The sequence below is a fragment of the Carya illinoinensis genome, chromosome 11 (assembly GCF_018687715.1).
Source record: "Carya illinoinensis cultivar Pawnee chromosome 11, C.illinoinensisPawnee_v1, whole genome shotgun sequence".
NCBI lineage: Eukaryota > Viridiplantae > Streptophyta > Magnoliopsida > Fagales > Juglandaceae > Carya > Carya illinoinensis.
The window spans coordinates 44,852,649-44,875,587 of NC_056762.1; the positions used below are offsets into that span (position 1 = coordinate 44,852,649).

The following is a 22,939-nucleotide window of genomic DNA, read 5'->3' on the forward strand; positions in this document are numbered from 1 at the left end:
GATGTGTGAACAAAATGAGATGGACCTCTAAGGCTCCATGGATCCATTTGTCTTTCCAAATATGTATTTTTTTTCCTATTTCCAGCCCTCTAAAATAATACCTTCTTGCATTAAATTTACAGCAAAACAAAAGCTTCTCCAACCAAAAGAAGGTTTTATACCAAGATGAGCATTCAATACTGATACATGAGGAAAATATTCAGCCTCGAAAATTTATCCCACAAGAGAACTAGGATAGTGTAATGGTCACCAACATTGTTTTGTTAACAAAGTTTTGTTGAAACACTCCATATCTCAAAAACTAGCCTCGTTTGGTTACACAGTTCAAATGAGATGTTTTGTTGAAAGTTAAATAAAATATTATTATAATATAATTTTTTAATATAAGTTTTGTTTTGAAATTTGAAAAAATTAAATTATTTATTATATTTTATGTGAAAATTTAGAAAAGTTATAATAATTAAATGAGACTAGATAAAATAAGATAGTTCAATTTTATGTAACCAAATCTACAAATTTTGATCTTCCCATTCTGTCCCAAAAAATCCAATGCACACCATGATTCTTCTCTTGGAAACTCCACCTAAATCTCTTCCCATTCTATCCCAAAAAATCCAATGCACACCATGATTCTTCTCTTGGAAACTTCACCAAAATCTCCTAATCATCTTACTTAGGTTCTAGCATAACTTTCTTAGGATGAGAAACACACTCATAACATAAGTAGGAATAACCTCTACAATAGCGTTGATAAAGACCCTTTTTCTTGCTTAAGATAGGAATTTAGTATTCCAGTTGTTAATTTTATCCCATACTCTTACTTCTTATAGAATGAAATGCTCAAACCCTTGATTTTCTAATTAAAGCTAGTAAATTGAGATAATTTTCAAAACTTGTTATCATGCTTTGTTGATGCCTAAAAAATTGGACAACAGGTCAGAAGAGGAGAAAAAGTCATTCTTGGTCCGCTATGACGATTCGGACTTTGATAAGTGTTGCTTGGAGCCTTCGATAGTGATTCAATGCAGCTATACGGTGTCAATGCATATATCCATGATGGTGAATAGAAAATAAGTGTAAAGAAAATAAAAAGAATGAAACATACAGATTTATGTAGTTCGATATATTGCCTATGTCCATGGGACATTTGGAGAGGAAAAATCCACTATAATATACTCGTTTTACAGTTTCTCATTGCCTCTCATTTTTTACTGTACGATGAAGGTCTTGAACATATTTACTGGAGAAAATGTTCTTGTTGGAGCTCCCATTCAAGATGTTTGAAGAAAGCTGCCCTCCTCGAGTCATTTGGTTACTTGCTTTTTTTATCTAGCCTTCTTCTCGAATGTGCCTTGGTAATGGTGAGGGACGTTTATTTTGTATATCTGACCACCTCTCTTTTTTTAACTCTCTCTTAATACTGTCCACTTTTACCTCATAACACACTTTTTCCCTTGTCTCTTCTTTCTCACCCCTTTCTCTCTCTTCCTATATCCTCTAGTGATGCTCTTTGGTGAACTGAGCCTAGTGTACTTGGGCTAAAATATTTTATCCCTTTCAATACTAATACCATTAATAGCCAATAAAATCTACTTAAGTTAAATATCTATATTCTTGCTATATTTAATTTATGACCCAAAGCATGTTCATACAAATACAACAAATGATAAATTCATGACCATTTTAGAAAATCAACTTTGCAGAAAAGAAGATTTATCATCAACAAAGAAGATGTGACTTAAGTCTTACAACCTTACGTGCTATAGGTACACCTAAGATTAATCCTTGTTGCATGACATTTGAGAGTAGACAATGGAAGGTCTCAACGCGCATAATAAAAAGATAAAATGATAATGAATCACCTTATTGCAAGCCACGAGATTATACTATATTTCTTTTTTATTTCTCATTCATTTGTATAGAATATAAGATTGAATTAATACACTTTATAATAAGAAGCATCCACTCGTCAACCAAAGCCCATTTCCTTGATCATAACAACTTTCAAGAAATTACATTCTACTTGATGGTATGCCTTGGTTGATGTTGAGCTTTAATGCCATATAACCTACCCTACCCCTAGTTAAAGAGTTCATCGTGATTATGTACTTAAAAAAAAAAAAATGAGAGAGAGAAAAAGAGAGAGAGTTCATTGTGAGTTCATAATGTTTGGGGAAAAGAATACTATAATCCCCGCCCAGACGGCGTCGTTTGGCTACGTAGACCACCCTCCCACGACTAATTCCCGAGCCTTTTGCTTAATTCCTAAGCTCCCTGTGACGATTATTCTGACAGGGGGAGAGCGCGACTCCATTAACATTTGCATTTTGCTTGCGAGGCAATCACAATTTTCAAAAGTAGAAAGCGTTTTCTTTTCCCTATTATTATTAGTATTATTATTTATTTATTTTTAATAAGATTTTCCTGGAAATCAGGAGGTTTGAAAGGGTGCTTGGGAGCCGAGAAAAATAAAGAAAGAAAAAGGCAATGCAGCAAATGGCGCAAGGATGGTTCTCGGGGACCATTAACGGCGAGGACCAGCAGAAACCCTCCTCGTCTCTGCTAGCCGATTGGAATTCTTATGCGGCCACGCAAACTTCAGAGGATAACTCCGATTTGGGGTTGGGCTTCGATCTCGAATCTGCGGTCAGGTCCGCAAACGACACCGTGACTGGCACTTTCAATGTGTAAGCCTCTGTTTTTTGAATTAAGCCATTTTTTAATCTAATTTTGTGGTTACTAAAATTTGTTCTTTATACTTTTAGAAAAATATATATCTAATCTTGGGTTATAGATATGTCTGCTGGTGGTTTTGATTATGGATGTATTTCTAAGTATGAGTGAGAGAGAGTGTACGTATTTGGATCTGATTGTGTGTACCTGATATCGTCTACAGTGAGGTAGAAAGTGCTTTCTAAATTATGAAGTTGGGCGAAATAGGTTATTAACTAGATTGTCCCTATTATAATTGATGGATCAACTGAATCCTGTGTTTTGGATAGCGTGGCTGCAAAATTGGTGAAAGAACAATCAGGCAGGATCTCGAATTAAAGCCTCATACATATTAGAATGTTTTTAGTGGAAACTTGGGAAATTGTTGAATTCCTTTCTTTTCCCGTCATGTAATCTCTGTTTGATTGTTCAGGGTTTCTAAAGGAGTGAGAGATCTACCTGGGAACCTGCAGTCTGCCACTAGTAGTGTCCCTTCAGGGAAAGCACTTATGTATTTTGGTTTGCTTCTGGCAAGTGGGGTTTTCTTCGTTTTTATCGCATTTACAATGTTCCTTCCAGTCATGGTGCTGATGCCCCAGAAGTTTGCTATATGCTTTACCCTTGGGTGTGGCTTTATCATTGGGTCGTTCTTTGCGCTCAGAGGTCCAAAGAATCAGCTTGCTCACATGTCATCTAAAGAGGTATTTATCTGCTTAATATACACTCCTTTTATAGTATGTTTTGCAGCATGGATATCTGATAGTGTGAAAAACGTAATGAGTATACTTGTCTGATGCATTTACTTATCCAGAGACTTCCTCTTACATTGGGATTCATCGGCAGTATGGTGGCTACCATATATGTTTCCATGGTGCTTCACAGCTACATACTCTCTGTGCTCTTCTCTGTGATACAGGTATCAAATTTCATGCTTCACTTTTGCGTGTGTGTGCATGTGTGTGGTTTCCTTGAATAATGAAATCAATCTTCTGGGCCTTTGGACCTTGGATGGATGGAGTTTTTTGCATCCCTATGAGTTATGGTTTTCACCATTGTTTTATTGGAGAAGATACGCACAAATGTTATGGGCGTTCTTGATTTATTCTGGCGTTCTAATTTCTCATCTACTCGAGAATATGTAAACTCAATTCTCAGAATCAACAATTAGCTTTAAAAGCGAAGTTAACATGTTATCCAACTGAACAATGAAATTGATGTTTCCATGGAACTTGCAGGTTCTTGCACTCCTGTACTATGCCATTTCATACTTCCCTGGTGGATCTGCTGGGATGAAATTCCTCTCATCTGCCCTTACCTCTTCAGTAATGAAATGTTTTGGGAGGTGACCTTGATTTTCTGTTTTTATGGTTTTTGGCTTGTATATTTGTTGCGTACTTTAGACCCCTGTAAGTGTTGGTGGAAACTTTGGAATTTTAGGAGACGTTAGCTTATTTGATATTGATCCTATCCATATTAAGTTTTGCGTGCAATAGTCATTTTGCTAAGTGTTCAGAATCTTTTTTTTTTGGGTATTGGCACCGAGGGTCCAGGAACAACGTCCGACTAATCTTGGGGTGGACAGGCCCTTGGCAAGGAGTTTCCGGCAAGTACATATCGGGTAATTCAATGAGAAAGTCTCACTGTCCGATGGCCCCTAAATATTATTTGCACTTAAGGGGATTTGAACCTTAGACTTGTGGAGGAGCATACCCCAAAACCTAACGTCTTTACCACTTGAGCCAACCTCTAGAGATTAAGTGTTCTGAATAATTGTTGAAGGCAAAAGAACATTGTTTAACTTCGTTTATGCAAGCTTCAATCGATAGTAAGCAGTGAAATCTGGTGTACTTCGTTTTAGTTCGCCTGAATTAACTGTCATCTGAGAGGTGTTTTTATCTATTCATTTAGGCCACACTCAAAAGATAACATCAAGAAATATAACGCTGCACTCCGTAAAAAACCAACGGTATGCCTATTTGTGGATTGTTTAGAAATTATAGGGAAAGGTTCAATGGCATGCAAAGGCCCACTAAAATTGAAGTTTGAATACCCGCAGTTCCGGATGTCTTAAAAGCTTGAAGTGACGAGGCTTTTTGGGTACTCGATGATTGGATGCCAAGAAGGGCTGGACCTTTTAGCTGGTGGTGAAAACAAGTCTGGCCCTGCTAGGCTGCTATTATGCTATCACATCTCCAAGCACTCTGTCCATCGCCTTGGAAGTACTTACCGACATTTTTTTAAATTTTCATCTCGAACGAATGGGACAAATGAAGTTTGGAAATTGGGTCTGGTTGATTTACGAGGTAATGGTACTTCATGCACCCAAGAAGATGGATCGTTTAGCATTACTTGCGAGTGCTAATTTAATAGGTACTGTGTCAACGCCATCTTTTATTTTTGGAAAGGATGTCCTTAACACTGAACTTGCTTCATGTGACCTGACACGTACAATCCCATAAATGAGTTGGATTCAACCCCTCTGCCTACTTCTACGGTTCTACCTTCTTCTCTTTAAAGTTTCGCTTTCAACACCTTCCTTGCATGAGGAATTGAGTGTAGGGTCATAGGTGTTATTTCTACAAAGAAAGATTCGAAATTCTAAATCCAACTGTACCCTTCAATTCGCAGTCACTAGATTAGTGGTGTTACGTGAGTATTGTGATCGTGATGTTACGATTGAGATTACCCTTTTAAGATTATGGTTGGACTCTTGAATTTCGAGCATGATTGTCGTGTTAATAATAGTGTCACAAGTTGTTACAATTTTCACTACAGATCAAGGGTGGGTTGTTTCCTTTTCTTCTTTTCCTTAAAGGCTGATAGAAAAAAAACCGATAAATTCTTAAAAAAAGAAAAAAGAGGTTTTAAAGTCTCGTACACGAATTTTGACTGAATATAATTATTACAAGTTTTGTGCTTTAGTTAAAGAAATATTTATTTATTTATTTATAAAGCTGTAGAGAAAGATTTATTTATTTATAAAGCTGGGTCTGAAGACCTATCTCCCACCGTACATCCATTCTCTATCTTTCTTTATATATTATAGGATTCGAAAGAAAGCATTTGGGAACAAAAATCCTGAAATTAAGGAAAGATTAGAGATCTCTTATTTGACCGCTATAATATGAAAGCTTTGTGCATGACCAAGCTTTGTTTTCATCGAGCCCTGTTTTTTTATAACAAAATTGTTGAAAGCGAAAGTTCATCTTCTGCACTAAGAAAAACATTTTAAGACAATAAATCATCATGTAATTCGTATATTTTAATGAAAAATTATATTCTCCTATGTAAGTCATATCTAATGAAGTTTATATATGTTATAATTTAATATAAGTTTTAAAATTTGAATTTTACAAATCAAATATTATCATTTAAGTGATATAGATGTTGTATTTTATATACCGGCTTGAAAATAGAAAAAATAATTTATCAATATGTGGGCATGTTTGGGGTTGCAGTAAGAATCTTAAATAGTCTTAAAAGTTCTTTAAAAAAAGAATTAGGTTGTTTAGGTGTTACATAATAAAGTACTTTTAATCTCAAATAAATTAAAAAGTACGTTTGGATAAAAGCATCAAACGTGCTTTTTCAGATAATGTGGAACTTAATTCGAATTTTAAAATGACTGTCAATAGACAAAAACATCTATACAATTTTCAGATAATTATAACTTTCAAACTTTTAAAGATATGGTCATAATTTCTAAAAATTCAAATAATCGTAATTTCTACATCAGAAAGTAATTTTTTAATAGTAATGTTACTTATCATCTCAGTTATCATCATCCCATGATGTGACATTAGATGATTGAAGATTATTTATTACATTTTACTTATAAACTTATCATTTAATGCCACATTATGAGGTGAAGAGAAAATAAATGATGAATATATATATATATTTATTTTGTTTCCAAACAAACGTAACATGTTTGAAAGTGTTTTAAGCATATAGTTACCGAGTATTAAATAACTTTTTAATTGTAAAACTTATTATTTAAATTATAAGGTATAAGTTCTAAAACTATAAACTATATTTTATACCGCAATCCCAAATAAGCACCAAACTATAAAATAGTGAACGGGAGCTTTACCAATAACCATTAAGAAAAGACAATGAAAAAAGAATGGTCTACCATACCCTCTCTATTAACCGATTCTTATCTAAAACGGCCAATTATTATGTGCACACATCAAATGGTGGATCCAATTATAAGAAAAAGAAATCAAGGAAAATAGACTGGTCTAGCATAAGTCTGAAACCAAAGTCTTCTTCATACAAAGATTAGGGGGGTTGATTTGAATGAAGATAGAAATGTTTGGATGTTTCCTTTAGTCGTGTTGCTTGGACATTTGTCCAATAAGAAGCAAAGATTAGAGGGTGGAATCAAATCGAAACAGTGATGTATGGATGTTTCTTTTAGTCTTATTGCTGCCATTTGACAATCCATCCAATTAGAAGCAAAAAATGGTCTATCATAAGTCTATTATCAACTAATACGCACTTAGATATGAGATAAGACCGTCCACAGTTCTCAATTAAATTTGAAAGTGACTTAAAACATAAGGTATGCATACATTATTCACGTGATATAATTTAATTAAAAAGATAAGTTTTAAATTTTAAATTTTACAAACTAAATTATCCTACGTGTGGTGTAAAATCCTTGCAATAGAACTACTCATATAATGCAAATCGCCATTCAATTATATATATGGATTAGTAATTTTGACCATTAAAAGTTGAGAGAGAGAGGTTTTGTTCCAGCAAAGTGTACCTTGATTATCAGCAAAGTAGGCTTGTCATCAATGTTACATCGAAGCTAACAATTTTCTACAAGAAGTCCCGTTGAAATGGTTACCGACTTTGCCTGATTTTTTTTTCTTTTTTGAAAACTTGGGGAGAATTATCGAGAATTGGGCGAATGATTGGAGAGAGTTATGGGTTTTATTGGATGGGAATTCCTTTCGGAAATGGAAGGTCATGGACCCAAAGGAGTCGAATTGATGGGACTGCACTTTAGGCAATGACATCTTAATTTGGATCCCATCATGGTGCATTATTATGGGATTAAGGACAGATCCAATTTGCCAACTCCATTGCACGTGTGTCAAGTACCGACTGCAAAAAAAGTTCCTTTTGAGGGTCCTTCAAAAGATGAAAAATGTTCTTGTGAGTTTTTTTATTCACATCTTTCTTACATCTGTACCATTCATTTTCAATTGAAGTTTAGGGTTAACGGTGCAGATCGGAGATGTGCACAAAAGGGTACAAACAGTAATACTCACAGTAAACCACATTCATATTCAGAATCAAGGGGTCCACCTCTTTTACAAGTCCAATCTCTCTTCTTTCTCCCTCACTTTGGAACATTTTGTTGTTTCATTTTTGTTTAGGGCGATGATAAACTTTTCCTCTCCATGTGAAAAAACTACACTGATAAAATAAGAAGCAACTCGCCCTTCTATCTCTCCATTACATCTACATGATGCTCTTTCTCTGTCTTTCTTTCATGTGCAACTCTCAATGCCAAATTAAAACGAGAACTGACAAAGAAAAAAACCATTAAAAAATTGCAGGACAAGGAATGGCTGTAACATGGCATCTATGTGTAAACATAATATCAATAAACAAAGCTGAAAACATGATCTTGAATTACTCTTTGCACCATACAATCAACTCCATTCTGGCTGGTGTTTCTCAGTTGATTTGTATGAATACATGTCAGGTCAATTCATGTGCTCCTCCTATTAAACCATTGTAAGTGTGATCAGATTCCCATCAATCATGTGACTTGATCTACCACTACCACCATATATATTGTGTTTTACATTCAAATCCCAATTTCTACACAATGTCATAAACCATAATATTGGTGAAGTTTCCGGATGGTTGGTGAAAGCTTCGCTGTAATCACGCATACACAGGGACAGAAGTCCACTCAGATATAAACGATGGTTAAAAAAACAACGATTTTTTTTTTCAAATTACCTATGTCCTTGATCATTTTAAAGTTTTAATGCCAAGGGTTTTCTTGTTTCTGCATGTGGGAATTTAACCAGCCATTATTGCTGGGTGGCAAATGACATCACCCCAATCGTGTATTGCAAGTTCCTATTTTGCTGCAAATTCTTTATTGATTTCTAGTATAGGTGAGCCTTTTTTAGTAGGCTTTCACCAAGAATTTAAACTGAACAATAAAAGGTGGGGTTGGAGGAGGGACCATTCCAGATTATGTACTTTTTTTTTCTTTCTCATCTATATTAGCTGGAGCCTTTGTCCTTTCTTTTATTGTTGTTTTTGTCCCTTTACTGCTCCTACTTCGGCTCATCGATCCTCTCTTTTTTTACCATGAATTACTTGGGGGCCACTTTTTTTCTATTAGCAAAATAATTTGAGTTCGTGATATAATTAGTTTGTTGGAAAATGCATCTCAGTTAGTATCAATCAACTTTTGAAGTTGAAATTATGAGAAATTGAAGCATGGTGGTGGAGAGAGATTGAGAGTCTCCAATCTTCCTACACTATGTAGCAACTGGGTTCCATCAATCAATGATTTTGATCATATATAGAGGATGTGTGCTACCAACAAGATAATCCATTTGAAATCTATGGTCAGATTATGCTTAAGGATCTTTAATCAAATCAAGGGTTCTTATCATTAGGATTCATTGGATCGAGCAGGGAAAACGATGCTTCAAGTTGTCCACCCTTTTGTGGTCTGTATCGGTGAGTTTTTGTGCGGCCACGGTTGGGTTGCTACTTAGCAATTTCTGTTTACCAGATATTTTTTTTATCCTCAATCTCTCCCAGTTTAGTGGAAATCTTAAATAATCCACTCATAATAATGGAAGTTCTTCCTTTCTATCCCTCTTAAGGCCTTGTTTGGTTGCAATGAAATTTGTTCTGCGGTTCGCTATACCAAAGGAAGTGGAGCACTTCTGTTCAATTGTAAATCTTTTTACTGTGACATTTGAGAGCCACAATCATAAAGTAAAACTTGTCTTGACCATCTTTTCTTATCATGGAGACAAAGGATGAATATTTCCATTATATTATCTTCTTGAAGCTAGGACACGTATAGATGCAAATGATCACTATTTTCTAATGGAGCCTGTGTGCTCATAATGCCAACTGCAGTGGCACGAGGGCTGACCCATGACTTAATATTGTTTTTTTAAGGTAAATGGCCCGATCTATTTTTGTTTTTTGTTCTATTTTGTGTTTGTCATCTGGGGCTTGATTTGTTCAAATAATAGTATTAAGAACTCTTAAGCTGGTGTAATGTTGTCCCTTCCACTCAAGGCCAAGAAGCCTTCCTTTTGTTTATTTTAATCCTTTTTTTTATAAGTAAAAAGTTTTACTTATAAAAAAAAGGATTAAAATAAACAAAAGGAAGGCTTCTTGGCCTTGAGTGGAAGGGACAACATTACACCATGTTTATTTTAATCCTTTACAGCAAAGACCGCCCGACAGCATGACCTTATATGCAGATTATAGAATTACACATCTCAACATATTCCTTGCTTCCATGTGCACTTCACTGCTCCATCAGATTCCACAAACTGCTTCGTTTTATAAAACAAACCCCCAATAGATCTCCCTAAACGCTTTTCATATTGTTTGAACACACCCATTTCTACTTCAACAGGAGCTACTCCAGATCCATGAAATTCAAGTAAGTTCATACTGAAGTTACACATGGTTCTTAACCAAAACCTGATCGTCCTTTCTTAACATGATTTGATAATAGTCCTCAAATTTTGTGAGATGTACACACACACATACATATATGTATGTGCGCGCGCGCTTGCATTTAGCTCCTCAAAACATTGTGAAGGTACAGAAACACAACTAGTAACTACCACATGGCCGGCTTATCAACAATGACCACATAAAACTGATGGACCACCTCTGGACCTGACCTTACTTATTAAAGAAGACATGACCATCGTGATTAACGAGTCTGACGCTAAAACATTCAATGGGTCATTGTGTATAGTTGGCTTGATCATTTAGCCTATCACTGTCTGCAAGTTAATCTCATAATCAAACAGTTCAGTTGGATAAAAGTTGGGGAAAATATTAATCTTAATTTTCTCTGTCCATGCACGACTTAACCATATTAGTATTCTCTTCCAACTATAACACCCATACATATATGAGGATACAAAGCAAAAATGATCCAAAAAAGAGGAAACAGGATAACATAACCATAAAAGTTGGCAATAAAAAGGGATCATTTTCTTTACATGGCATTCAGCACCAACGCTTTCATTTCTGACAGTTAGTCACAGTAAAAAGTATGCAACCTACAGAAACAGTAACAAACAGAAATCCACATAGAAACTTCGAGCTAATTAAATGAGTGGCTAAACAAATATTCCATTAAAAAAAAAAACCATTAACATTAATAAATCCAGAAAGCCATCCCCGTCACCATCTCTATTGACTAAACAAAATTACCAATTACTCTAATACAATAGAATAAAGAAGGCGCTCTTGGATCCAGATCTTCTGCTTTTCTTCTATAAACAAAACATGGGGTTTCCCCCTCTACAATCCCAAAACAAATCACCTGTTCTCTTCTCGCAGCAATGCCTGCAAGCCTAAGGCATCTCCTGCTTTCCCGCACTATCTTCTCCTTCACCTTACTTCTTTCGATAAACACTCTTTTCTTCTCTTCTTGTTACTCTATTAATGAGCAGGGACTTGCTCTTTTAACATGGAAGAACAATTTAAACAACTCCACAGATGCACTGAACTCTTGGAATGCTGCAGACCCAAGTCCATGCAACTGGTTTGGGGTTCACTGCAACTCAAATGGCGACGTGATCGAGATAAGCTTGAAAACAGTAGATTTGCAAGGCCCAGTGCCTTCAAATTTACAATCTCTCAGGTCCTTGGAGATCATTAACCTATCGTCAACAAATCTCACAGGCACAATTCCGAAAGAGCTAGGAGAATATAAGGAGCTCCGTGTCATTGATGTCAGTGGTAATTCTCTCACAGGCGAAATCCCAGTGGAAATTTGCGGGCTCAGCAGACTGCGGAGTTTATTTCTCAATTCAAATTCCCTTGAAGGTGTTATTCCTTCCAATATTGGAAACCTCTCAAGCCTTGTGCATCTGACTCTCTATGACAATCAACTCGGCGGTCAAATTCCAAAGAGTATCGGAGCATTAAGCAAACTTGAAATCTTCCGAGCAGGCGGGAATAAAGATATCAAGGGTGAGCTGCCTTGGGAGATTGGAAACTGCACTAACTTGGTTATGTTAGGCCTGGCCGAAACCAGCATTTCTGGAAGACTTCCTTCATCAATAGGTATGCTGAAAAGAATTCATACCATTGCCATTTATACGTCTCTACTGTCTGGTCCCATTCCAGAAGAGATTTGGAACAGCAGCGAGTTGCAGAAACTGTACTTGTACCAGAATTCCCTCTCTGGTTCAATCCCAAAGACAATCGGGGAGCTCAGCAAACTCCAGAGCCTATTGTTGTGGCAGAACAGCTTAGTGGGTACAATACCGGATGAGATAGGAAGCTGCAGAGAGCTCACAGTAATGGACTTGTCAGAAAATCTTCTGACTGGCAGCATTCCGAAAAGTTTCGGAGAGCTTTCCAAGCTTCAAGATCTTCATCTAAGTATTAATCACATATCGGGTACCATACCTTCTGAGATCTCAAATTGCACGGCTCTGACTCAACTGGAAATCGACAACAACAGTATTGAGGGCGAGATTCCTGTTCTTATTGGCAATCTAAAGAGATTGACTATATTTTTTGCCTGGGAGAACAGCCTAACAGGAAATATTCCAGGGAGTCTCTCCGAGTGCGATGATCTTCAGGCTCTTGATTTGTCTTATAACAATTTATTTGGTCCAATACCGAAGCAGATATTTGCACTGAAGAATCTCACAAAGCTGTTGCTGCTTTCCAATGACCTCTCTGGCTTTATAACTCCTGATATAGGAAACTGCACGAATTTGTACAGGTTACGACTAAATGGCAATAGACTGGCGGGAACTATTCCATCGGAGATTGGAAACTTGAGGAGTTTGAATTTCTTTGACCTGAGCAACAACCGTCTTGTTGGAGGAATTCCTCCATCGATATCTGGATGCAAAAACCTCGAGTTTCTTGATCTTCATTCAAATGGGCTCGCTGGTTTTGTGCCAGATACTCTGCCCAGAAGCCTGCAGTTCGTGGACATCTCGGACAATAGGCTTACAGGGCCCCTGACTCATAGCATTGGGTCATTAACGGAATTAGCCAAACTCAACGTGGGAAAGAATCAACTTTCTGGAAGAATTCCATCTGAGATCCAGTCCTGCAGTAAGCTACAGCTCTTAGACCTTGGAAGCAATAGTTTCTATGGTGAGATTCCAAAGGAACTCGGTCAAATTCCAGCACTCGCAATCTCTCTCAATCTGAGCTGTAACCAATTCTCTGGTGAGATCCCATCTGAATTCTCGGGTCTTACCAAGCTAGGGGTCCTAGACATCTCCCATAACAAGCTCAGTGGGAATCTGAACATTCTTGCAGATCTTCAAAACCTTGTCTCCCTCAATTTATCCTTCAATGACTTCTCCGGTGAATTGCCCAACACCCCGTTCTTTCGGAAACTCCCTCTGAGTGACTTAGCTGCAAACAAAGGTCTCTACATCTCCAACGGGGTTATTACTCCGGCTGGCGGCATGGGACCGGGTGGAAACACCAGATCAGCGATGAGGCTAGTGATGTCCATCCTCATTAGCACCAGTGCTGTACTAGTGCTACTAGCAATTTACATATTAGTACGTGCTCGTATGGCGAGCAGCAAGCTTGCGGAAGATGACTTTTGGGAAATGACCCTGTATCAAAAGCTCGAGTTCTCCACTGCTGACATCGTCCAGAATCTAACATCAGCTAATGTGATTGGCACCGGGAGCTCTGGAGTTGTATACCGGGTGACAATTCCGAATGGAGAAACGCTAGCAGTAAAGAAGATGTGGTCATCAGAAGAGTCGGGAGCATTCAGCTCTGAAATCCAGACGCTGGGTTCAATCCGACACAAGAATATCATCCGGCTTTTGGGTTGGGCATCAAATCGGAATCTAAAGCTTCTGTTCTACGATTACCTCCCAAATGGAAGCTTAAGTTCACTCCTGCATGGTGCTGGGAAGGGAGGAGCAGAGTGGGAGGCTAGATATGATGTTGTTTTGGGCGTGGCGCATGCGCTTGCATACTTGCACCATGACTGTGTGCCTGCTATTTTGCATGGGGATGTGAAAGCTATGAATGTGTTGTTGGGTTCTAACTATGAACCTTACGTCGCTGACTTTGGGTTGGCTAGGATTGTTGATAGCAATGGTGATGATGATGATACCAAACTAAGTCCAAGACCTCTTCTTGCCGGTTCTTATGGATACATGGCTCCTGGTATATTTTTCTAGCTATTTTTTTTTTTCTATCTAAATTCAACTCGCATAATTTCTTCATTTTTTCATTACTAATTTCATTTTAGTAAACAGCTATTTATTTCTTTTTCCACTGTGTTTTCAGAGCATGCATCGATGCAGCGTATCACTGAAAAAAGTGATGTTTACAGTTTTGGTGTGGTTCTTCTTGAAGTGTTGACGGGCAGACACCCGTTAGACCCAACTTTGCCAGGTGGTGCGCACTTGGTTCAGTGGGTTCGTGACCACCTAGCGAGTAAGCGAGACCCAGGTGACATTCTCGATTCAAAACTCAGGGGGAGGGCTGACCCTACAATGCACGAAATGCTCCAAACACTAGCAGTTTCGTTTCTCTGCATCAGTACCCGACCTGACGATCGTCCCATGATGAAGGATGTCGTTGCGATGCTCAAAGAAATTCGACATGTGGAGGCCATAAGGCCAGAACTTGACATGTCAAAGGGAGGCTTGCCAGCTATTCGTTCCTCGCCTCCTGTTAGGAAATTAGTTCCACAAGGAGGGTCGTCTAGTTGCTCCTTTGCTTTCTCCGATGATTCCGTTTAAGAATTAAGTACATATTTCAAGAGGTGCTTGATGTTTTGTGTATAATCTATCAAAGAATTCATCAGAGAAAGGCAGTAGATTACAGGAGGAATTGTAGTTTCTGCTGCATGCGCTTGCTGTAAATCAAAATAATTGTGCTAGTATAACTCTCAATTCAATTGCCCGGTCAGCGTTAGCATAACATATGTAACATAATTCTGATGTTTTGGGATTGTACACTCCTCGATAGCTCCGCCACAGGAGAGGGAACGCCGCCGCGGGGGGGGCGGGGGGGGGGGGGGGGGGGGTGTTTATTTACGGGAATAGTGATGCTTTTCTGTCTCTTGAAGATGAGATGAGGATTGCACGGTCCATTATGGCTAATACAATGATTGGTATTTTCAGATTGATATAATTAGAATTTATTGTATAAGATGAGATTCCCCACCTGTGCGCGCGTCTGTAAGTCCGTCTTTCCGGCAGAGCTCACATGGTCCCACGATCCACACATCACATGTTCATGTGCTGAGAGGGACTTTCCAGCAAAGAAAAAACTCTTCTTATGTTTTCTGTAAGGGCACTAATCTCTATAACACCCTTTGTCCTAATCAGAAGTACACGTGCCAACAGGACCACTACTATATATAATTATATACCATAACAGCACAACAGCTCTGCAACAAGAATTGCTGCACATGGGTTGTGATAACGTGAGCAAAAGGCCTAATGAGATTGCTGAGGTAAATAACTTCATGAGAATGAGAGGATAGGAGTCACATGGGAGCCAACTCTAGCCCCAAAGACAAACAAAACCTTCTGAATCTGTGGGCAAATCCAACCCTTGAAGGCAGAAAGGATAGGTGATGAATGGCGTATAATGGTTTGTAAGCACCCCTAGAATCAAATTAAGGCTGGAGGGTTCGCTCAGGGGCTTCATCTTCTTTCTCGTTTTAATTCACACCCAATATTTATGTCTGTGTATAAGTGGGTGTACATACACACAAAGGATAGAGATTGTCGAGGTTAGCTTGATCCAAAAGAATAGTTAATACCCCGTGTATAGGCGTGTACCTAAGATGCAATTATAAAAGTTAAACTGATCCAATGTGCATGTATTATACACACCCATACATGCATATGAAAAGAATCTACATTCGGATACACTGTAAGCTCTATCGTAGGTAATATTGTTCGACCAACTACAATCAATGATAATACACACAACAAACAACTGGATTTCCTATAGATGGTTAACTGGGGTACATGTGAATTTCTACTCTCAGAAATAAAAAAGTTGATCACACCAACAGCATCTCTGTACCGTCACTTAGGTAATTCTACCTATAGATTGAATGTCTCTAGGGTAGGCTGATACAATGGTTTTTAGTGTAAAGCCCAACATGACTATATTTCTGCCCAGAGAAGGGTGTTCCGTCCAAATGATAGTGTAACCCTGCCCATGTTACACTACATCTGGGGCGATGAATATGGCATAGCATCCCACTTCTTATGAGCCATGAATATAAGCGATCCTACTGGTGGCCTATGGAGAATACTCTGATTCTAACTTCTTTGATATGATACTGACAACACCCCAGTTGAAACCACGGTACTGAAGCCACCTAACTATCCTCAATTTCCTTGTCTCTTTCGGCAAATCCCTACCTCGGACCCATTGCTTTGAGGCCTGAATATATAACTGATCCATGGAAAGCTTTGACAAGCCAAGATTTGATTCTTGATCACTAGATTCACCATCCTCAAACACTAGTTTTACTGCATTCTCCGCATCAACTTCACTTACTCCTTTCTTCAACAGTGCCTATTCCAACAGCAATGCTACGTCATGTTAAAAAGTATCATCAATAAAAACATAGTCCCTAAATAATAACAGAGAAAATTAATGCAGTAGTCTTATTCTTTCTCTGCTAATACATCTTATTTTATTTTTCCTTTTTTTTTTTTTTTTTTTTACATAAAAATCAAATAAGCAAGCCAAAGCCAACACCAACTACAACGAAATGCGCTAGTAAAAGTAATGTATCAATAAGCATATCAACAATCAGTCTCATTTTTTGTCTTCCATAAGCTGAAAAGAGCCAAAAAACCGTAGTCATCAAAGTCTACTTGTTTATTAACTAATTTATTGGTACAAGAGAGACAGACAATATCAGATGGATAGTTTCGAGAACAATTTCTTTAACGGTGTGCATTGTGATTCAGATATACCCGGGATATATCACCTCATACAAATGCTCAAACTTATATTAAAAGGTCAATCAAATTTAAAATACTGATCACCTGTTCTTTTTTCTTTTAGAATAAGTGATTACATGTTCCTTTCAAAGATGTAATATACGTTTCGGGTATTTTTTGGAAAAAAGAACGGAAGAAGAGAAGAAGAACGACTTCCTAAATTGACTAGACCATTTGTTCTCAAAGTCATCTGATGTTTTACAGCAGTAGCAGTAACTGGCTCTTCAACCTTTTTCACTTATCTTTCCCCGAGGAACATAGAGGAAAAGGGGCTAGAGGCCTTGTTTGGATAATGAGTTGATCTCATCTAATCTAATCATTACAACTTTCCCAAACTTTCAAACAAAATATAATAAACAATTCAACCTTTTCAAATCCCAAACAAAAATAATATTAAAAAACTATATTCTAACAATACTTTTTTTTTTTATAAGTAAAGGTAATTATATTATCAAAAAGGAGGCAAAAGCCTTATACAAAGATTAGTGACCAGTTCTATGTTTGATCCATGGCTATAATGAATTCATGTAATCCCAAACCATTGAAATCAACCGCTATGGTCCATTTACAAAGAGTTCTAAAGAAAAAGACTATCAAATCCTCCATCGATCTCTCTTTGTCCTCGAAAGTCCTGTCATTGCGCTCTCGACATAAACACCACATGATGCATATAGGGATCATCTTCCACACCGCTTTTATTTGTTGATTTCCTCTCAAATTATTCCAACTGGCCAAAACCCCGACCACCGTCTCCGGCATCACCCAAACTAAGTCCAATCTGCCAAAGACCTCATTCCATAACCTTCTTGCTACCTCACAGTGTATTAAGAGATGGTTCACCGATTCACCTCCCTTCTTACACATGCAGCACCAATCTGCGATGATCACCCTACGCTTCCTCAAGTTATCAGTTGTGAGAATCTTACCCAATGCTGCAGTCCACACAAAGAAAGCTGCTTTGGGTGGCGCCTTATGTCTCCATATCTTTCGCCATGGAAACTGACCAGGTGTCTCTTGAGAAAGAGACTTATAGAACGAGCGTACCGAAAAAGTACCTTTAGCTGTAGGTATCCACCAAAGTACCTTTAACTGACCAGGTGTCTCTAACAATACTTTATTCGACTTTCAACTCTAATCTCATCTCATCTCAACTCAACTCACTAACCAAACCTCCCCTTAGGCTATCACCAAATCTGAGAGGTTGCCAGACAGACTATGTAATTTTTTTGATAAGCAATAACACACTACGTAATCTCCAAACAATCTTTTCTTGGAGGTTATTTTTTCTAGATACCATGCCAAATATCACATAATTACAGAACATTTTTTTTTTATCGGTAATTACAGAACCTATTAATAACAAGACCAATGGATATAAAGACAACACAGAGATGCATATTAATAGGATGTAGCAATATCATTTGGCAGGACACCGAAGAGCTAAAACAGAACAGCTTACCAGCTTGATGCGCCTTGGTCCCCAACTTGACATAGACCATCTAGACCGAGAAAATGTCTCCGCATACAAGCTATCATTGATAAACCCTCTACAATAAACTAAAAGGGTCAACCTTGCACAAGCCATAAAATAAAATCTATGTGGAACAAGTTAGGATCCAGTAATGAAAAAACAAAAAAAAAAAAATGTAGGATTGCTAAAGGTTGTAATATGCACTTGGAAAAATGAGAAACAGATAGATTAGCCATGAAAACACTGCAATTGCTAGAAGTGTAACATGTACTTGAAAATGAAATTTGCATTTTTGCACCTGCTCTGAAAACTGCTTATTACTGCCCCCACAGTATCGGCTGAAAACCTCTTACCCTGCAATTTCTTTCTCAATTCAACAGCTGTGAATGATCTGAAAAGGAAGAAAACATGCTCAAAAAACAGGCTGCTTGCAGACACATACACATGAATGATACTGCCTAAAGCCATGAAGTAACTGATAGTAATATTCTAACCTTGTTGCAAGTAATTCAATTGCCAACTTTTCTGCTTCTTGCTTAGTTTTAGCATCACATGATACATCCTGTTCGCAATCCTTCCCTTGATGAAAAATGAACTCTTCAACAGCCTCCTTAGGCTCTTCTATGAATTCATAGTCTACACATGCTGCAACATGAAGAATTTAATCTTTCCATCCACATGTATGATACAAATTTTGTGCACATATACAGCCCAGTTAATTGCATGAAAACAATATGCAAACCACTAGATTGCGTGGCATCTGTAAAATAAACTATTTGCATATAGAGTGACATAAATTTGTATCAAGGCAAGGTTATAAGGCAGTCCTACTTTTATGTCCACCAAATCTATAACACTACTACCTTAAGAGGCAAATAAGCAATGGCTTCTACTCTTCATGCTTGCACAATTATTGTTCTATGGCTATTGTATTTAAAACCTGAATCGTATCTTATAAAGTCTCCTCACAACTGGAATAAGATAATCTGAGAGCTTCTACCTCATGCTTAAAGCCCATGAATTATGTGAACACGAACATTCAAGATCGCCCTAGACGCACCAAAACGTTACTCTTAATTTACAATAATCCAAACTATAAACTAATTTCAGTTCTAAGTACTTGAACAAATATAAAGATACTAAGTACCTTGTTCAAAATCACCAAAAGACTCGTTGTTAGCCAACAGTTGATTCTGGTTCTGAGACTTCTCGTCGTCAAAAACAAAACTTTTCTGTATTCCATCCGAACAGAATCCAGTTTTCTTGGAACCCGTTATAGGCAGAGGTCTTTCGGATTTTTTAATCTTAGAGGATGTCTTAGGAATGTACCTAACCAGAGCTGATGAACCACAGTCCCTTCTCTGCAAACATTTGATGGCAGTGGCATTGTTCTTCATCACCCTAAAAACGAAAAGAAGATTGCGTCGGAAGCTACCAAAACATTACGCACCCACTCTCTTTCAATAATCAGTGATCTATTTATAATTCTGAATGTTGGGTTGGGTAGCTAAGAATATAAAAACTTAAGCTTTACTGCTTTAGAGTTTAGACATTATAGATTTCACTGTCTGGGACCAAAGAGAATAAAAAAAAATTACTAATCTGAGACAAAATACCGATTTCGGGGAAATCGCAGAATGTTACTCCTTTCCTTCATTTTCCTAGAGGGCAAAAAGAAGCTAGACGGTTATGATACTAATCCAGATAAATCTCTCACCAGGGAATGAAGAAGACTCGAAATTGAAGATGAGATGAAATTCTTGATATGATATTTCCCGGAAAAATAGCCATTTTGAATTCGACTTCGAGTTTTCAGAGACGAAGCGTGAACCCTAGTGTCGTGTGGGACACTGTGGTAAGGGTGTAGTTCCAGGGGCGCGGGCGGTTCAGCAATTGCATGCGGACTGGGATAAGTTGAGGTGGGCCACGCAGGTATGGAAGCCCAAAAATTGTGTGCCTAAAGGCCCAAATTGATCACTTCGTAAAACGAATGATCGAAGTTTTTAGAAAGTATTTATTGAGAAATGCTCTTCGACATTCTAATATTCATAATCTTTTTATCATCTTTTAATATGGTATTAAATAATAAATACTATTTATTATATTTTATTTATAAATTTATCATCATCTCATATAAGGATGAGAAAATAGATAATGAATAAAATTTTTCTAATTGTATTCGGGATGTTATGTTCATAAATAGCCACTTAAAAAACGTTGGTTTGGATTGACTTTTTTTTTTTTTTTTTTTTTTTTTCCGGAGGATATTTAGTTTGGACTTGTTCAAATATGGCCAAATTTAAATGTTTTTGGTCTAATTATGGAAATAGAAGTAATTTACAATTTAATTCTTTTTTTAGGCATATACATGTAATTCTCATGTGAATCAATATCCATTTGGATTCGCATCAATGTTAAAATCTCCAAGTGGAAAATTAAAAAAAATTAATAAATGAACCCATATTAAGATACAAATATTATTTGCTTTACAGAAAGAACACTGAATTGATGATATATTAACCATGTAACATGTAAGATTGGAATGCAGCTAGTCTCTGTCTGCCCCTTACTCACTTCTCCAAGCATATAAGAAATGGCAGAACTCTTTGGTGGATTGGTTTTCCTGAACTAAGGGGGACTCATATTGGCAACCATCCTCATTCCTTTGATGGCTGCAATTTTTAACATCAGAAACACTATCTAATACACATTTCAGTGCGCCTGGCTTGAAGATGAACAAACCAGGACCTGAACCGGAGCTACTATGCAACCAATCGTGCACATCCCATAAAATTTGTACAGGCAAATTGTTCACCATCACAGTTTCATTCCCCCTGAATCTCCAATTCAAGTTTGTGACACGACTCACCATTGCATTCCCAATGCTAATCCACATTTCAGGATCACCAGGCCCAGATAGAGATGTCTCAATGACAATGTCATGTTCTTTTCCACCCTCAGCCAACATGGCTCTAGTACAAAACAATCTTTTTCCATGCACATTCTCTTTCTTGCACAACAAGGTGGCATCATCTAAAGATGGCCTTGATCTGGTTCTTTTATAAGCATCTTTCTTCATGTCTCCTAGCAATAAAACCACCTCTTCCTCACAAACCATGGCAACATAATAATCAGAGCAGGGATCCGGAGGGCTGGAGAATTTTGCCTGTCTAAAATCCCAGAAAATCCCTACTTGTTTTCCCTCTAGTTCAAAGGATTTGAGACCTTTTCTACCCCAAAACTGCCAGGTCCGTATATCTACCTTGCAAGTGAGATGCTTTTCAATACAAGGGTTTTCCACCTTGATGGTAAGGGAATGGTTACTGAGGTTTTTGCACCAGGTCGCTGTTACATTGCAACGCAATCCAGCTACTTTGGCTTGATAGATAAAAACGACTGAGGTCTGAGGGACTGCTTTATTTGTTGTCTGATCCTCGGATACTTTCTCCCCGGATGGTGGTTTTGCATTGGAAATAGGTACAGCTGATCCCTGGAAATAATTGGACATTATTAAAAGCCGTTTACCAGAACGAGTTTGGATTGAGCCTGAAAATGGGATGTTGAGACAGGACTGTCATTTCAAGCTCTTTCGTCACCACAAGCTGGTTTTCACGGCTAATCATTAGAAAAAATTTATATAAACTTTGATGCTACCTAGAACAGAAGAACTGCCTGCTCCAATAGGTCTTATTGTTAACATTTACTTCATTGGAATCAAACCGGCAACATAAGATCTCATCTTTCCCAGTGGAGTTATTGGGCCACGGACATGAGATGAACAGAAACTTTCAAGTTACCTGGGTTTGAACAACTGTTCCCATATGAATTAAATTGCCTAGCAAATTCTTGAAGAAGACTGAAGGTAACCACCCAACCAAATTGGCGGGCATCAAACCGATTCGGATGGAAAGTCAAATGTATAACCGACTCAAAACTGCAGAAATGAATTGTTGGGAAACGTTCAAACAGAGGGAGGTCTTGTAAAAACTGACAAGAAAAAAGTTTGTTTGAGGAACAACATCTACGCTGAGCCTGTGAATGAGGGGTCAGGAGGAAAAATATTCCATCTTTTCCTAATATTTCCCCCTATAAATAGAATAATGCCTCCCAGCTTTAAACTTAAAGCCATGCACGTTGGGTGGCTAACTTTGGTGCTCCTGGAATCAGTTTGTGCATTTTCTTAGAGCTAATTTTAGTAAGTGCAACACTTTTTCAAAATGCAGCTAAAAAGAACCATACGATAAAAACTATCAAAAGTGAATTCTTTTTGGTTAATTGGGTTTTTCTTTTTCTTTTTTGTTTTTTAACTTTTTCTTGCATTCTAGACCTGCTGTGAAATCATAATTTTCAGGGCTAGAATATCTAGCACAATATATATCTGAAGTAGATGAGAGATCTAATCCATTCCCTATGTTTCTGCTGACATTGAAACGCTTCCATGAAAGAAACTGAATAAAGGAACCTATATAAAAAGTTTTGTTTCCACTGTAAATTCTTGACATCAGTAGGATGACTGCAC

General features: G+C 37.5%; 4 protein-coding genes across 7 annotated transcripts; 2 read left to right on the top strand and 2 right to left on the bottom strand.

Annotated features, from left to right (window-relative positions):
• The first annotated feature begins 2,192 nt into the window (after nucleotides 1-2,192).
• Nucleotides 2,193-4,202, top strand: LOC122280475 (protein transport protein SFT2-like). Of its 2 annotated transcripts, none has more exons than XM_043091377.1 (5): nucleotides 2,193-2,357; nucleotides 2,436-2,687; nucleotides 3,146-3,413; nucleotides 3,524-3,628; nucleotides 3,948-4,202. In XM_043091377.1, the coding sequence occupies exons 2-5, from the start codon at nucleotides 2,488-2,490 to the stop codon at nucleotides 4,056-4,058; spliced, it is 684 nt and encodes a 227-aa protein (XP_042947311.1). In that variant the 5' UTR covers nucleotides 2,193-2,357; nucleotides 2,436-2,487; the 3' UTR covers nucleotides 4,059-4,202. The 2 variants fall into 2 exon arrangements, with proteins under 2 accessions (XP_042947311.1, XP_042947312.1); XM_043091378.1 differs by having other exon boundaries at nucleotides 2,197-2,338.
• A 6,841-nt stretch (nucleotides 4,203-11,043) lies between these two features.
• Nucleotides 11,044-14,895, top strand: LOC122280873 (leucine-rich repeat receptor-like serine/threonine-protein kinase RGI4). The gene is made up of 2 exons (XM_043091943.1): nucleotides 11,044-14,133; nucleotides 14,257-14,895. The coding sequence occupies exons 1-2, from the start codon at nucleotides 11,310-11,312 to the stop codon at nucleotides 14,712-14,714; spliced, it is 3,282 nt and encodes a 1,093-aa protein (XP_042947877.1). The 5' UTR covers nucleotides 11,044-11,309; the 3' UTR covers nucleotides 14,715-14,895.
• A 930-nt stretch (nucleotides 14,896-15,825) lies between these two features.
• Nucleotides 15,826-20,297, bottom strand: LOC122280874. 3 transcript variants are annotated; one of them, XM_043091944.1, is made up of 6 exons: nucleotides 20,138-20,297; nucleotides 19,568-19,821; nucleotides 18,915-19,065; nucleotides 18,719-18,811; nucleotides 18,409-18,496; nucleotides 15,826-16,515 (listed from the first exon to the last, which is right to left on the bottom strand). In XM_043091944.1, the coding sequence occupies exons 1-6, from the start codon at nucleotides 20,209-20,211 to the stop codon at nucleotides 16,237-16,239; spliced, it is 939 nt and encodes a 312-aa protein (XP_042947878.1). In that variant the 5' UTR covers nucleotides 20,212-20,297; the 3' UTR covers nucleotides 15,826-16,236. The 3 variants fall into 3 exon arrangements, with proteins under 3 accessions (XP_042947878.1, XP_042947879.1, XP_042947880.1); XM_043091945.1 differs by having other exon boundaries at nucleotides 20,037-20,178; XM_043091946.1 differs by having other exon boundaries at nucleotides 16,405-16,532.
• A 411-nt stretch (nucleotides 20,298-20,708) lies between these two features.
• Nucleotides 20,709-22,729, bottom strand: LOC122282063. Its single transcript, XM_043093991.1, has one exon. The coding sequence runs from the start codon at nucleotides 21,926-21,928 to the stop codon at nucleotides 20,987-20,989; it is 942 nt and encodes a 313-aa protein (XP_042949925.1). The 5' UTR covers nucleotides 21,929-22,729; the 3' UTR covers nucleotides 20,709-20,986.
• Between the last annotated feature and the right edge of the window lie 210 nt (nucleotides 22,730-22,939).

Excerpts from the sequence above, each read along its gene's own strand:
- LOC122280475 (XM_043091377.1), top strand. The coding sequence starts at position 2,488 with ATGCAGCAAATGGCGCAAGGATGGTTCTCGGGGACCATTAACGGCGAG. Across the intron at positions 2,688-3,145 it reads GTGACTGGCACTTTCAATGT|GGTTTCTAAAGGAGTGAGAG; the intron begins GTAAGCCTCTGT and ends TTGATTGTTCAG. Across the intron at positions 3,629-3,947 it reads TGCTCTTCTCTGTGATACAG|GTTCTTGCACTCCTGTACTA; the intron begins GTATCAAATTTC and ends TGGAACTTGCAG.
- LOC122280873 (XM_043091943.1), top strand. The coding sequence starts at position 11,310 with ATGCCTGCAAGCCTAAGGCATCTCCTGCTTTCCCGCACTATCTTCTCC. Across the intron at positions 14,134-14,256 it reads TTATGGATACATGGCTCCTG|AGCATGCATCGATGCAGCGT; the intron begins GTATATTTTTCT and ends CTGTGTTTTCAG.
- LOC122280874 (XM_043091944.1), bottom strand. The coding sequence starts at position 20,211 with ATGGCTATTTTTCCGGGAAATATCATATCAAGAATTTCATCTCATCTT. Across the intron at positions 19,822-20,137 it reads CGAGTCTTCTTCATTCCCTG|GGTGATGAAGAACAATGCCA; the intron begins GTGAGAGATTTA and ends TTTCGTTTTTAG. Across the intron at positions 19,066-19,567 it reads TTTTGGTGATTTTGAACAAG|CATGTGTAGACTATGAATTC; the intron begins GTACTTAGTATC and ends TTCATGTTGCAG.
- LOC122282063 (XM_043093991.1), bottom strand. The coding sequence starts at position 21,928 with ATGTCCAATTATTTCCAGGGATCAGCTGTACCTATTTCCAATGCAAAA.